This window comes from Balaenoptera acutorostrata, chromosome 1 (genome assembly GCF_949987535.1).
Source record: "Balaenoptera acutorostrata chromosome 1, mBalAcu1.1, whole genome shotgun sequence".
NCBI classification, from domain to species: domain Eukaryota; kingdom Metazoa; phylum Chordata; class Mammalia; order Artiodactyla; family Balaenopteridae; genus Balaenoptera; species Balaenoptera acutorostrata.
In genome coordinates, this window is record NC_080064.1 from 179,564,133 (window position 1) to 179,580,625 (window position 16,493).

A 16,493-nucleotide genomic window follows, 5' to 3' on the forward strand; every position below is an offset into this window, starting at 1 on the left:
GTCTGATTGCTGTGGCTAGAAATTCCATTTCTATGTTGAATAAAAGTGGTGAGAAGGGGCTTCCTTTTCTTGTTCCTGATCTTAGAGGAAAAAAATTCAGGTTTTCACTGTTGAATATGATGCTAAATGTGGGCTTATCATATATGGCCTTTATTGTGTTGAGGTAGGTTCCCTCTATGCACACTTTCTGGAGAGTTTTTACCATAAATGGATGTTTAGTTTTGTCAAAAGCTCTTTCTACATCTATTGAGATGATCATATGAGTTTTATTCTTCAATTTGTTAATATGGTGTATCACATTGATTTGTGGATATCAAGCCATCCTTGCATCCTTGGGACACAACTCACTTGACCATGGTGTATGATCCCTTTAATGTATTCATGAATTCTGTTTGCTAATATTTTGTGGAGGATTTTTCCATCTATGTTCATCAGCGATATATGCCTGCAATTATCTTTTTCTGTGGTGTTTTTGTCTGATACCTTTTTTGGTATCAGGGTGATGCTGGTCTCATATAATGAGTTCTGAAAGCATTCCTTCTTCTTCGATATGTTGGAATAGTTTGAGAAGGATAGGTGTTAACTCTTCTTGAAATGTTTGGTAGAATTCACCTGTGAAGCCCTCTGGTTCTGGGCTTTTCTTTGTTGGGAGTTCTTTTTTTTAAAAATATTACTGATTCAATTTCAATACTGGTAATTGTTCTGTTCTTATTTTCTATTTCTTCCTGATTCAGTCTTGGGAGATGGTATGTTTCTAGGAATTTATCCATTTATTCTAGGTTGTCCACTTTATTGGTGTTAATTGTTTGTAGTAATCTTAGGATCTTGTATTTCTGTGGTGTTGGTTGTAACTTCTTTTTCATTTCTGATTTTATTTGGGCCCTCACTATTTTTCTTGATGAGTCTGGCTAAAGGCTTATCACTTTTGTTTGCCTTTTCAGAGAACCAGCTCTTAGTTTCACTGATCTTTTCTATTGTTTATTTAGTCTCTATTTATTTTTGTTTCTGATCTTTATGATTTCTTTCCTTCTACTGTCTTTGGGATACTTTTGTTCATCTTTTTCTATTTCCTTTAGGTGTAAGTTTAGGTTGTTTGAGATTTTTCTTGTTCCCTGAGGTAGGCTTGTATTGCCATTAACCTCCCACTTAGAACCACTTTTCCTGTGCCCCATAGATTTTGGGTTGTTGTGTTTCCATTTTTATTTGTCTCCAGGTATTTTTTGATTTCCTCTTTGATTTCTTCAGTGACCCATTGATTGTTTAGTAGCATATTGTTTAGCTTCCACATATTTGTCTTTTTGCAGCTTTTTTCTTTTAGTTAATTTCTAGTCTGATAGTGTTGTGGTTGGAAAAGATGCTTGACATGATTTCAATTTTTAAAAATTTATTGAGACTAGTTTTGTGGCCTAACATGTGATCTATCCTAGAGAATGTTCCATGGGCTCTGAAAAGAATGCATATTCTGCTGCTTTTGGATGGAATGTTCTCTATGTATCTATTAAGGCCATGTGATCTAATGTGTCATTTAAGGCCAGTGTTTCTTTATTGATTTTCTGTCTGAATAATTTGTCCATTGATGTAAGTGTGATGTTAAAGTTCCCTATTATTATTGTGCTACTGTCAATTTCTTCCTTTGTTTATATTTCCTTTATATACTTAGGTGCTCCTTTGTTGGGTGCACATATATTTACAACTGTTTTATCTACTTGTTGGATAGATTCTGTTATCATTATGGAATGCCCTTCTTTGTTTCTTTTATAGCCTAGTTTGTTTTTTTTTTAAGTCTTTATTGAATTTGTTACACTATTACTTCTGTTTTATGTTTTGGGCCATGAGGCATGTGGGATCTTAGCTCCCTGACCAGGGATCAAACCTGCACCTGCTGCATTGGAAGGCAAAGTCTTAACCACTGGACTGCCACATAAGTCCCTATATCCTAGGTTTTAAAGTCTATTTTGTCTAAGTATTGCTACCCCAGCTTTCTTTTCATTTCCATTTGCATGAAATACCTTTTCCCATTCCCTCCTTTAGATAGATACCCAAAAGTGGAATTGCTGGATCATATGGTAGCCCTATTTTTAATTTTTTTGAGGAACTTCCATACTGTTTTCCATAGTGGCTGCATCAATTTACATTCCCACCAACAGTGCACATGCTCCATTTTCTCCACATTTTCACCAATATTCGTTATATTGTCTTTTCGAAAATAGCCACTCTAATTGGTGTTAGGTGATATCTGTAATTTGGATTTGCATTTCCCTGATTTTTAGTCGTGTTGATCACTTTTTCATATACCTTTTGGCCACTTGTATGTCTTCTTTGGAAAAAATGTCTATTCAGAGCCTCTGCCGATTTTTTAATTGGATTTTTTTTAATTTTTAATTTTTTGCTATTGAGTAGTATGAATTCTATATTTTGCATATTAGCCCCTTATCAGATATATGATTTGTAAATATTTCCTCCAGTTCTGTAGGTTGCCATTTCATTTTGTTGATGGTTTCCTTTGCTGTGCAAAAGGTTTTAGTTTAATATAGTAAACCCCACTTGTTTATGATTGCTTTTGTTGTCAAAACAAAAAAATCATTGCCAAAAGTCAAGGAGCTTACCACCTACGTCTTCTTCTAGTTTTATGGTTTCAGGTCTTAAAATTTGGGGTGCCAGATGTGAGATTCAATCTCTTTGCTACTCAGGAGTAGCTGGTAGTTGAGTTCCCTCTTGATTATGAGTCGCTGAGCCATGGTGTGGGGTTTATTGTGGGACTGTGTCTCAGCCTCTCTTACCCATTTTGATGTGGGTTTTTTCCTCATTTGCCCAATGTATACGAGCTGCTAGTTTTCAGATTTCTTTCAAAGGATACTGTTCCAAATTTAGTCGTAGATTCAGTGTATCCATGCAAATAGGTGAGTTCAGGATCCTCCCACATCACCATCTTGAACAAGAACCAGCTTATCAATATTTTCTAAAAATTTTGAACATATGTCACTTTTATGAAAAGGAATAAAAGGCTTTATTATTTCTTTAAACAGGATAGAGTATAAGATTTTTATTGCTACTATATTTTATGACTCTTGGATAGACAGGTAACATTCAAGGGACATCTCAACAGATGAAATTTCTGAATTGCTATAAATGTCCGTTGAAAAACTGAGCCAAGAAAAAACTGAGGCACTAAGACACTACTCTAACAGGTAAACATTGATCTCAGGAAAAATCTTTCAGCGACTTAGGAAGTAACTACTTGGGAAGGAAAATGAAAGATAATTATTAACAATTAGCATGAGTTCACTAATGAAACATTGTATCAGATAAACTTTCCCTTCTTATTTTTGTTGTTTTGTTGTTGTTATTGGTATCATTATTAATGTGTACCATGGGAAGTATACCTAGATTTAAGCTGAACATTTTGCAAAATCAAAACATGGAAGACTGGGCTGAATAATAGATTTATTACTCATAATTGGTTAAATGAAATACATGCAGATTCAATTCTCCATGTGCTTGTGCTTCAAGCCCTTCCCAGTGCAGGATGAAGCTGGGAGGGATAAGGAAGGGGAAGAAGAGGGGTGTGCTTTGGGATGTGGTCTTCTACTTTGTGTCTGGACCTGCAAATATTTAGGGCAGGCTAGCCTTGTCTCTGCTGAAGCAGCATCAGCATGACCAGTTTTGGGGGATAGCTTAGATTCGGCATTATAAGAGCCTTTCAATCATAATATTTTGATTCTTGGACTAAGTTTATTATCAATTAATCTAGACATGGATAACAATAATCTATACAAATTTCTATGAGAGTTGAAAAATTTGTCCAAAGTGTTTATGGTGATATCAAACTTCAGAATGCCTCATGTAGAATAAATTAACTATTGATGGCATAAAGAAAAATAATCAACCCAATATAACTCAGAACTCAGGTTCCACCTTAATAAAATTAGCATTTTGAGAATCTATAGTAAACTTTAGTTGGCTTTATGTATAAATAGACATGACTTGGACATATGTTTAAAAAATTTTGATTTCCCACGATAAACAGGTGGGGTTTTCTATTGTTTTACTTGCTTTATTATATCCATGACATCATCTAAGTTAAAATATGACTTACCTAGAGATGATCTGAGACTAGTCTTCCTCAGCTTTTTTCAATTTCATATTTCAATTTAAAGTGAATATCACTAAAATTTCTTTTAACAGAAAGAAATTTTAGTGAGTGTACCATCAAATGTACCATTCAAACCACTGAGTGTAAGCTGAGTGAGCAGCAATTATTTAGGAAATTTTATAGAACATGTCTATTTGCAATAATAATACAGTTGAGCATTAGTTATCTAGGTAAAAGTTTTTTTTTTTTTACATATGAGATTCCATATCAACAAACAGTTTTTTGGGACTTATTTCCATAACGTACAGTATGTGCTAAGCATGTTGAAAAAAGTTGAAATATGTACTGGCTGTAATATTACCAATTTTCTTTTCAGATAATTCCTCCCTATCATACACCCTTCTCCTTTCCACACCTCTTGCTTTATACTCATGAAAATGTAGTGTTCTGTTACATACAGAGAAAATGCAATGATGTTACAGACCAATGAGATGAATGAAAAAAATATTTAAATTTTAACCATGCTGGCTTTTAAAAAAATTATATTAAAAATGCTATGTAGACCAGTTTCTATATATGATCTAATTTTTTTACAATAATTCAGTTAGAATATTAATATTTGCATGCTGGAAAACTTTTGAATGGAGGCTAGATATTGTGAATATTATTACCATGTCAGGTGGTGCACACTTTGTATTCCTATTAATATTCTTGAGGTCTGTTCTGGAACATAAGTTACTTAGAAATAGTTCTCCTGGATATTGCTTGTTAAACTTTGTTAAGCAGGACCAATGCAGTATTTAATCTAGGGCTAACTGGTTCCAACTACTGAGGCAAAACTGAGTACCCACTGACCCATGAATTATGAGGTTTTTCACTGTGGCTGATTGGAGCAGGCACTACTTCTGTATGAGGTTTGATGATTGTTCCAATTTTTCAGGTGGTTCTTTCATTGGCTTCATGTAGTTTTCTCACATGCACGCACCAATCTCTGCATATCTCTGGGGTTTTGGTACAGCTCTCTCCCCTCCAGACTTTAGCTGTCTTGGTCTCCCTGGTCTCTCTGCTCTGACTCCTTAATGAGGAGCTTCCACTGCATTTCCCCTCCATGTGCCACTGCCCAGAAATTCTCCTGAGGCAGACAGCTGGGTCAATCCCCGGGTTCATGTGTTTCCTCTTAGGGATCACCGTCCTCCATTGACTGATACACAATGTCCTGAAAACACTTCATCAAAATGAAAACATCGTATGAATCTGTTGTTTCATTTTTTTTTTTTCTTGTTTTAGGTGGAAGGCTAACTCTAGTACTTGTTATCCATGTTAGATGAAAGTGGAAGTCTTCATATGCAAGCTGCCAACTTGAATCATATGCCAGGAAGCTCTTCGTGCCACCCACGCCTCCCTTTTATAGTCCATATCCTACTCATGCTACCTTGTTGATACATCTTTTGAAAGGTCTCTCAAATATACCCTCCTTTTGATCCTGTGTTAACCACCTCTATCTAGACTATTTCATACGTGCTTTATTGCTAATAGTCTCTGAAAAGATCTTCCTGGCTCTATCTAGCCTTCAATCATCCCACAAATTTCTATTACAGATTTTTTTTTTATTTTTACTGCTGTTTTCCCAGAACCTACAATCTGATGTATATTGGTACTTGACAAAATTACTGAATTAATGAACTGCTCTTCTTTTACAACCAATTTATTAGGTATTTCCTGGGCTTCAAAAGCCCTAATTACTCCCCTCTAACCACAAGTCAAGCCCAAGCTGAGGCTGCCAATCAATGCTTTACATAATCTTCTATCCATCAACTTAGGTGAACCCTGTCAACTCCCTAGAACAAGTGGTTCATTTCTCACATGTGTCTTACAGCCATTATTAACTTCAAGCCTTTTCTCCCATGTTCCTTCCATTCTGCCCCTTGAGTTTTATCCATCCTCAAATCCCTTCCTTTCTCATGTTCATACAGCACTCGCCCCTCTCTGAATCCTTATAGCATCTATTCTTTGTGATTGAGCACTTTCACTGTCTCCTATTTCAGTGCGTGTTTTTTTGCCTTGTGCGTGTTTATATTTTGTCTTCCCAAATGGACCAAAATCTTGGAGAAGTAGGAACCCTCTTTTACAATTCCTTTATACACCTTAAGGCACAGTAGGTACCTCAATAGGTATTTTAAAAATGAAGGCAGAGATCTTGATTAACTGACACATGCTGTACATCACTTATTTATAGTAATTCGATATCTCATTCATCACATGCCATTTTGTTGTCCACATTGTGAAATGGTACCATTGGTGAAAATCACTTCACAATAAGGTCTTTTGGGTTTTAAATCAAGGCCTATCTTATTGGGTCAAGATTCTAGAGTGTATTTCATCTTATTATTTACCAAATTTTTATTTATCAAATTAAATACTGTGCCCAAGTCTCTACAAAATAATTTAATATTAGGGATGTTATAGCAAATCATACTTAAACAGAAATGAAGGAAATCCTGATATCACATAGCCAGTGAACATAAACTGGTATTTATTTATGCAAACATACTATAAAATTCCTCTAAATCTTCAAAAAAAAAGTTATGTTGCCATATAAAATGGGAAAATCTAAAGTGAATATTAAGATTTCATTTTTAGTTCATAAAAAATATTGAAGTAAAATTCCTTGCCACAAACACAGAAGAGTTAACCAGAGTGAGAAAATGCGAAAGAACATCAGTTTTTTACCTTGGAAAAGGCATGTCTATTTTTTAAAAAGTGTTTTAATTGATAGGAACTCCAATAAAAAAGATGAAATTTTTCTTGTCATAATGACATCTTGGAAACCTACACAGCTTTCCCCCCATCAACTAAATTTAGCACACACAAAATAAACTCCCCATACAGAATACTTTTGCCCTAGAAAACAGGTAATTCACATTCTGATAAAGAGCAAAAGACAAGTGCTTTATTTTGAGAACTGTTCAAGTAAAATTTCAGTGTGCACCAGTGAAGGTGAATAAAGATTTGCGTCAAGTGTTTTGAATGAACACTAGGTTAAAAAGGGGCTACACAGTTGTTGTTGTTGTTGTTTTTTCCAAACACCATCCTTTGCTAAGGCAAAAATACACTTCATTTTAGAACAGAACTTTACAGAAGAAAGCTACATCACAGTACAGTACAGATCACCCTAGTCTGGAAGCCATCATGGAATGGCATATCACCTACGCTTAGAGCTTTCTAATGTAGGCTAGAATTACAGTATTTAATCACAGCTTTATTTTCCTTTAAACTGATAAAATTGGAATACACTTTCTATTTCTCAGGAGTGTGCAGATGGGGCCCATATGCTGATATTACAGTAATTACAACATTAAATAACATTGCACAGTCAACCTCCAAGGCTAATTCAGTAGAAAATAACAAGTATTAAAATGTACCTTTACTAGTGGTTTTACATCGCATATATCACTAATTGTGAAAGAAAAGTAGGCAAATGCCAATTACAAAGCTGCACATTATAGGCACAATGATGTGGAATAAATACAAGAAATCTGGCAAAATATTAAAAACAAACAGGTCACATGGGAACCAACTGAACAACCACATAAGCGTAAATCAATAATATACTGTTATAAATAGCATGTTTTGCTCGGAAGTCTCTTAAGTAATGACAGATACTACTGTGTCGGGGGTGGGTGAAGAGGCTGGCAGGAGCACGAAGCAAACGTTCCCAATGCCAGTTAATTCCTGAGGTGGCATTATTTCTTAACTGATGCATTGATCAACACTGTAAAGATGAGTTTGTGCTATGAAACAGTCCCAGTATTATTGTACTTCCGCAATTAATGTTGTGGGATTTGGAAGGCAGCAAACCTCAGTGACATTTTACATTATAATAGCCAGATGAAGTATTGATTCTTTCTAATTTTGCTGCTACAATTAGCAGTGGGGCAGAAAATACTTTAAAGTTCAAAAGAAAATTTGATGTAGGTTTAACTTCTTCCCCAGTACTTCTTAGTTAGCTCAAGGCAAAGCTATTATTATTTTCACGTACTTTATTTTAAAAACGCTAAGTGCCAACACTGTAAACATTTTGTATCTTCTCAACTAAACCTTGTCTGATAACAAGGATAAGAGCAAAGATAAGCAGGAGTAATTCTGTGTTTAATAAAGCTGATCTATTTATCAGCTTCTGGTTTAAATTTAAATATGATTTAAAAATAATTTTTAAAAGTCCATGCTATAATTGTAAAGACTACTTCTGTGCACTTTTAATTCTGGACACAATTCTCAATTTTCAAAATTGCATGATGGAGGTAAGAATTTAAAAAACCCACCAGAATGTAAATAACAGAAAGAACACTTTCAACTCAAAGCATCAAACGTACATTTACGTGCAGAAATCTAGACAACTATACAGGTTTTTAAGCAATCATCTGTTTTATTATACAACTCTATAAACAGAAAATGAACAGAAATACACAATATACTTACCTGTACATGTGAACCTACTTTTTTAGCTACAGATATTTATTATAGTTCATACTGACTTTAATTTTACAGTTCATAACTATGTATAACCTTATTGCAGTAAGGGCAAAATCTACATAGGGAGATTCACAGGCCAATCACATTAAGCATTGCCAGTACATTCAAAAACTGTACCTCATATACGGATGATGTATCTTCCCTGATCCTGTAAATTTGAGTTTCTTTACAGCTTAAGCTCATTTGCTATTTTAGATGCAATGTTCTTAAAGGCAATAGAAGTCCCGGATATTCGCTTGAAGCGGACCCCATTGAGGGACAGCCGTGGCAACTTGCAGACCTCCATCTCCCACTGCACGAGGCTATCCTGCCTGGCATCTCCATGGACACAGAAAAGCAAAAACCTCTCTTTTTGTTCATAATCACAGTTATTTGCATCTAACACTTTCCGGATTTCTCTCATCATGTCACTGGGGTCCATTGAACTAGTGGTCTTCATACTCCACGTGAACCGCAAAGAACGTGGCTTGGAATCTTTACCCTCCTCCTTGTCTCTTTCTTTTGGTTCCCCTGTTGTACTTCTGGAATAAGAGGACAGAAGGGAAAAAAAATGAAAACAAAAATTCCATTCAGCAAAGAAATCAAAACACATAAAATCTAAGTGCTTAGATAATTCAGTGCTTAATAAAACTACCCAGTTTGCAGACTACCTTCAACCAGATACAAGTATCATCTTGCTGTTACAAAAACCAGACTCCAGGATGCCATCTGTTTTGACTTTTATTAATATCTTCCATTTAAAATAGCACATTTTCTTAAATATATTTGTTTGTGGGAAATAAGTTTGCATCCAAAAGTAAAAAATTTAGTACTTTTCCTCCACATTTCTCTGTTTAAGTTGGAAAATGCAGATCCTCCATTTTCTGTACATTTATACAAAATGGATACCACTAGCATGCTGCTTATAAATACACATTTTTGAAATACAATGAAAAACTTCCTTTCTTTTTTACCTTTTTTGGATAGGAGAAGGACTGGGGACAAGGAGAGCAGTAATGGCTACAGAGGGATTACTTGTACCTGATGATGTTGAGAAAGAACGTGGTACTGCAATGGGGTAAAGACGTCAGGCCATACCACACACAGGAGTGTAGACATCAGTTCTAATGATTTCAACGTTTTGCTAAAGATATCCTTAAAATAGTCTACAAGGCTCCACATGACCTATACTCCAACTCCCAACCCCAACCCTTCATCTATCATTTTCCTCCTTGCTCATGCCCATCAAGACCCACTGGCCTCCATACTATTCTCCGAACATACGGGGTATGCTCTTGCCTTATGGCTCTAATACAGGCTGTTCCCTCTACCGCGAATGCTTTTCCCTCACATAGCTGCATGACTAACTCCCTTACTTCTTTCAAGTTTCTGCTCACTTTCTCCATGCGGTCTACCCTAACTACCCTATTGCACCCCCAGCTCCTACACTGGCATGGCCAACCTCCTCACCCTGCTCTATTTTTTCCTCTGTAGTACTTATCATATTCTTACATAGTATTTAATTCATTTATTTATTACGTTTATTATTTACTGTCTGTCTCCACCGCTAGATTGCAAAGGCCAGGAGGGTAAGGAGTTTTGTCTGTTTTGTTCACTGATACATCTCAGACATTTAGAACTGTGCTAGGCAAACAGTAGATGATTAACACATATTTGTTAAATGAATGAACCTTATTGGACTTTCCTTATTGTAGGTCTCCCATAGATAATATAGTAACAGAAAACCTACTTCAAATAATCAAAGAAAGGTAAAATTCATAGATGACTTATGATTCAGAAGATGCTGTAATTAAATTTGTGGAGCCATTATCCAAGCACAGATGTTACAATTTTAACTTGTCAATCTATCTCACTTACATGTGATTTAAAGAAAAAAATGATGTACTTTGAAAGTTTATATTCTACTATATAAATATTTTGTATCTGTTTATAGATTTTATATCACTATTATCATATAAAGTATATTCACGTATTCATTTACATGTATCAATTTTTATGTATACATTTACGTATGCTTTCCTCCTCATTCCTAGATATCTGGGCTGACAAAGCTCTGCCAACTATGCAAGCTTGAGAAAAGCAGGAAAGGAGTAAGTACAGAAGATAAATTTCCAAAGTATGGAGAGTATTTATCTCAGTGGCTTCTCTATCACTCTCTTTTTTGCTCACTGAATCTAAGCCATGGCATCACAGGCCTCTGGGTGTGCAGATCCGACCAGTATCATTCACTGGGACCACATGTACAATGCGGGCCATGGCATCAGCCTGCTAGGGTGGGGACGCACCCACGACATCACTTGATTGAACACTCATCTTAAAAACAGAACTGATGGCTAGGAAATGTAAATTACTTTCCTGAGGTCATAGAGCTAATGAGTTGGAAAGCGAAGACTAGAAATCAGATGTTTTATTCCAAGTATAGTTTTCCTTCCATTCCATCAAGGAAACCTGGTGACCTTAAGACAACAGGCACATAAAAGATATTTTTCTACCTGTATCTTGAAAGCATCGCCACTGGTAACGTTAACTGTAGAAAGTGCCTGGAAATACTGACACCAATAGCAACAACTAACATTTACTGAGTACTTAGTAGGTACCAGGAACTGTTCTAAGTGCCTAATGCCTAACATGTATTATTTACTCATTTACCCCTCACAACAACCCTAGGAGGCAGTCAGAATGTGGACGCATGGGCACAAAGAGTTAAAGCAACTTTCTTAAAGGTATACAGCGAGGTAAGTGGTACAACACAGCCAACGCCCACGCCGTCTGCTATTCACCATCGCGCCCAACCATCCCTCTGAAAGCACAGAACCTCACTGTAACTGGTTTGGTCCCATCGATGCTCCTTACTGCTTCTTCATCTGTAAAATGGATACTTTTCACTTGGTTGTTATGAGGATTAAATGACCAGCCGGTACCTTATAGATAGCAGGTATTAAATAAGTTTGCTCAAAAGCAAAACAGACAAAAAACCAAAGAGCAAAATTCAACAATGACCAAACAAAAGAGACATGTAGTCACATTAAAAAGATAAATGCATGCAGATTAACTGCAACATCAGCAGCGACTTGTGACCCTACACACGATTAAATGTCTCAGAGGAAAATCGAGTGGAAAGATAGGATGAGATGCAAGAAGGGGGCTCAAGACTAAGTGACTAAGTGAGGGAGGAGCTGAAAACAAGAGTCCTGCATGTTTATTCAACAGGCAGAAGGAAATTAAAATTATCTGTCCTGCCTCTCTTTGGCTCCCTGCTATGGTGATTCAGGTACCTAACTCAAAAAAGAAATATTTCAACTACTATGACTAAACATATATACAGCACAGTTTGTAAAATAAAAAGACTACATAGGAATGCTCGTTAAAGTCTTTCCATACCTCATTGTGTTTTATGTTTCAAATAATTTTAAAAAGGAGAAAGTAAACTGAGGCTTGTGTTTAGCTGGTCAAATATAATTCCTGAATGAAGCTGGGCCTCTGTCCTACTGAGGAACTGCTTGTTAAGGTTCTGAGATTTATACTGGACCCCTTAATGCTGGTGTACACTCGAAATAATTGAATGCCTTCGTTTCTTAAATTTCCCATTTATAAATATGAACACAAGTACTAACATGTCACTAATGTGGTCCCCAGACCAGCGGCATCAGCGTCCCTCCCTGACAATCACAAACCCTGGGGCTGGGGCTCAGTCACCTGCTTCCTCAAGCCCTCCGCCTGATTCTGAATGTGCTCAAGTTTGAGACCCACTGCCAGAACGAATACACAGCCAGTATTAAATGTCAAGTAACCCATAAAGTACGGCAGGGTGAGAGTTTTGAAATGTGGTCCACCAATGAAGAGTCCCCTAAGATATATTACGAATATCACATCTTCCTATGTATTTGGTAACCTCCATGTTCTGCGTTATTTGACTGAGACTATTTTTTTTTTTTTTTTGCTGCGCCGCGAGGCATGCGGGGTTTTAGCTCCCCGACCAGGGATCGAACCCGTGTCCCCTGCAGTGGGAGTGCAGAGTCTTAACCACTGGACTGCCGGGGAAGTCCCAAGACTGATTTTATTTACATCATTTTAGTGAGAAAAGGATCAGTACATTTTAATCTATTAATTCTTCTGCTAAGACATGTTTTTTAAAGGACAGAAAGGCTATAAAGCATACAATTCAAAATAATGTTTAGAAAACACAAACTTAAAGTTAATAAACTTAATAAATGCCAGGCAACATTAGGAAAACCCATACCAATATAAAATTTTAAATACACATACTATCTAGTTATTAGTTCTATTCATGTTTATTAAGTGCTGTAAGTATTTCAAAAGTACGTCTTCACACACAGGGACCTAGCAGCGAAGTATTAATAGTGGCTCCTCACCTTGAAGTGTTGGCTCTGCCACTGGCTTCGCCTTCACTTGGATCCCTCAAAACAAAGTGAAGGTTGAGATTTAATGATAAAAGTGAAAAAAATACCAAGAAAACCTACATCTAAAATGATTTTAAAATAAACTTGTTGAGCAAACTTCTAGCATGACAGATTTCTATGACTAGTCAGTCTAATACCATTTCTTATGTTTTTCATCATAACCACACTTGACTACCATTTATTGAGCGTCTACTGGGTATTGCCATAGAGGAGAGGCTAGGTGATGGTTTAGGATTTTTACATGATCTTCCAATTCCCAGCCACGATTTTAAAGTCATAATTTACCTTTTGGTTTAGCTTAGTTCAATCTAAAGTCAAAACTATTTAATAATTATCGACAGCAAGATTTAACTTCATAATGGTTATTAAACATAATTTGAGTAGTCGCTCAATTTAGAAAAATATAAATTAATCTTGTAGTTAGAAATAAAGCTCAACACATAAGTATTTCTAAAAATAAATACTAGTTTTTAAATATGCAAGTAACTTATTTCAGAAGTTATGCTAATGATTCATGCACATGATAAAATATTATAGCAAACCAAACAGCCTATCCAAGCAGGTGAGTCTAAAGACATGAATTCAAACTTAAACAGAAACATTGATCTTACCTGGACATCCACCTGTGAAGTAAAACCAGGAAAACTCCACTAATTGTTCTTTTGTTGAATGTAATTAGTATTTTTTAAGTCTGCCAAAATTTTAACTATTTGTCATTTTCAAAGGTAATTAAGTATCTAACATAGGAGTATCAAGTTATAAACCAGTTTAAATATATTAAGAGAAGGCTGGTGATAGCAAAATACTATTAAATAGCTGGAAAAATCACCAACTTAAACCCTTAAGTCCACATTTTCTTAACGTTTTAACCATTCCAGAAACATTTATATTATTTACGTAAAATAAATGCAACAGGAATAAAATCAGTGCCACCTTCCTCACTCCCCAAATTAAGAAAATCCAGCAGTACAATAAGCTCTAAAACTTCAACTCATGGTTAAAAATATGAATGCCTTATATGCTTCTCAGGGTCTTTAACTATAGGGCTTTCTTGACAAACATATTATGTAAAAACCATCTTCCTATCTGAATTAAAAAGGATAATAAGATGTATTCTCACATTCAAATGGGGTTTCTTAAATTTCTATTTTTAATAACTAGCATTTTCATTGGGAAGTGTAATAAAAGTTCAAAGCCATCTACACAAACCTATTTTTATTGTAGCACACTGAAATAAACGAAACATTTTTTGAGCAGGCCTAAAGTGAAATGTATATTTCGAGTTACATGTAGATGTACTGATATATACTGAAGGGCAGCCCACCAGCTGGGCAAGAAAGATAATAATGCTGTTGATTCCTGCTGCTAAGATAAAATTCCTTTAGCAGGAAGGGACATACGTCTCACTGGACTTTTCTGTCCTATTTATACTTTGCCTTATGAATCACTGCTAGCGGACTGCTGCCCAAGTGTAAGCATCAGGAATGAAACACCCCTTAGACCCTACTTCCCTTGCTGTAATTGTGGAAAAAGCAACTGACTCGTCACATCGTTTCCCATACCCTGTTCCTGCCTTCCTGGATGTCACTAGGAACACTGACTGGAAGAATTTCTGCTATTTGGCAATGGTTTCAGATAGTCCAGTTAAGTCAGCTCCAAGCAGCCATGGTGGGAGGCATTTAGGGATACAGATCGTGCCGCTGGCTGTAACAGCATATGCAATGCAGCATGGGTCTCCAATGTTTACAACTTAAAGGAAAGCCAAATATCTTATATATAATCAGTTCAACGAATCAGGTTACTCCCTATGTAAGAACTATGGTTAAAAAATCATAAGGTTTGATCCAATCTCCTGTTTGTACAGTAGGTATATAGCACTGATCCAAAGCAGATCATTCTAAATGCTATCTAAAAGACTTTGGAAATAGTACGTCTACATCCTCCCTTGACAGATTAGTCTAGTGTAAATCACTTTCTTAATTAGAAAGTTCTTTCTTAAAACCAGAAAACAACTCTCTCATGTGGCCATTCTGGTGTCCAGCTTCTTACTGGCCAAGGCGAACTACTAGCTGGTTTCTTCTTTGTGATAATGGTTTTCAAATACATGAACGATTAACTCTGAACTATTCCTTATCCTTCTTTTCTTAAAGCTTAATAACCCAAATTCCTTTACTTTTTTTCCCTATAAAATCCTATTTTCTTCATCTTTTAAAGCCTTCAGGGGCACGTTGGGGACTTAGCTGGTCCCCGAGTCTGGAGGCATCTTGGCCCCCGCGTTGTGCTCAGAGCCAGCCCTGCCCCCCAGCACCCCGGGTGCCGGTGCGGGTCCCACGGGGGCGACAGCGTGCGGCCCCATTTCTTCAGGCTTTAGGCAGAGTGAAGTGAGGAAGGCAAAGGGAACAGAGAGAAAGGCCGGGCTTGAACCCAGGATGGAATTAAGAAGACGAGACCAGTGGGAAGGACGATAACCTGACAGCTGAGTTGAGAATGATAAATAATAAGGCGGCACTGAGAGGTTCTCTAGCTTATCTCCAAGCCTCCAACCCCCGAAAGCTCAACACGCCGCAAATGCAGAAAGATCAGCTGCCCGTCCCGTCTGCCAGCTGCTAAAGAGCTCAGCAGGTTCAGCCCCGGGATGGAAACCCATGCTTGCTTGTCCTCCTGCGTTAAGTCGTCAGGGGGGTATTAGATGGCGTCATCTTGAGCCACAAAATGCTACCCTTATGCACCGCTGAGAACGCAAACATACTTGTAAAGCCAGAGCTGTTCACAGGGTGACAAGTGGCCTCGGAGAAGAATTGAGCATTTTTTCTCGTCTCTCACCAAATCCAGAATTAATTAAAATATGTTAAAAATCAAGACATTAAAAAACCCTATCTGATTTCTGACAAAGAACGGCAAACAACCTCCTTCCTCCCTTCTTTCCCTACCACGCCCCCCCCCCGGCCCCCTGCCAAAACCCTCTACTAGGTGACACTGTTCAAAGTGTAATAAGGGCACGGTGGAACCTTAGAAACTTCCACGCTAGCTCCCCTCACAGGCTGGCTCTGAACACTCCTATTCCCTCAGCCTTGTTCTCTCTTTCAGGACCTGCCCCCTTCAGAGCACTTATCAGAATGTATTACAGGCTTATTTGTTTACTTTTTAAACTGTCTCCCACACTATTCGTCCGCCCATTAGATGAATGTTTACCGAGTGCCAGAGGCAGCACCCAGCTCAGCAGGAGATTCAGCACAAAACAGAGCAAGCCAACAAGCCAAGCGCAAACCCCTGTTCTCACGGAGCACATCTCCTCGCCAGAGATGGACGATGCACAACTACGTAAGGCAAGCATACTACCTCAGGCCGTATGAAGTGCTATAGAGAAAAATAAAGCCGGAAAAGGGAGTGTTGGGAGGGAGAGGGGATGATTTTCAACATGGGGTTGAGGAAGGCCTCGCCGAGGA

The 16,493-nt window shown here is 37.1% G+C and overlaps 1 protein-coding gene across 5 annotated transcripts in view; it reads right to left on the reverse strand.

The window, feature by feature from the left end:
* Window positions 1-7,021: 7,021 nt before the first annotated feature.
* The window catches only part of MARK1 (microtubule affinity regulating kinase 1), a 146,245-nt gene continuing 136,773 nt past the window's right edge, over window positions 7,022-16,493 (reverse strand). For 3 of the 5 annotated variants that reach the window (XM_057558460.1, XM_007172063.3, XM_057558465.1), the window contains 2 exons: window positions 13,000-13,044; window positions 7,022-9,147 (listed from right to left, as the gene is read on the reverse strand). In XM_057558460.1, coding sequence (XP_057414443.1) covers window positions 8,793-9,147; window positions 13,000-13,044 — 400 coding nt within the window. In that variant the 3' untranslated portion in view covers window positions 7,022-8,792. The remainder of the gene's footprint in view (window positions 9,148-12,999; window positions 13,045-16,493) is intronic. The other 2 variants (XM_057558467.1, XM_057558471.1) reach the window with 1 other exon arrangement.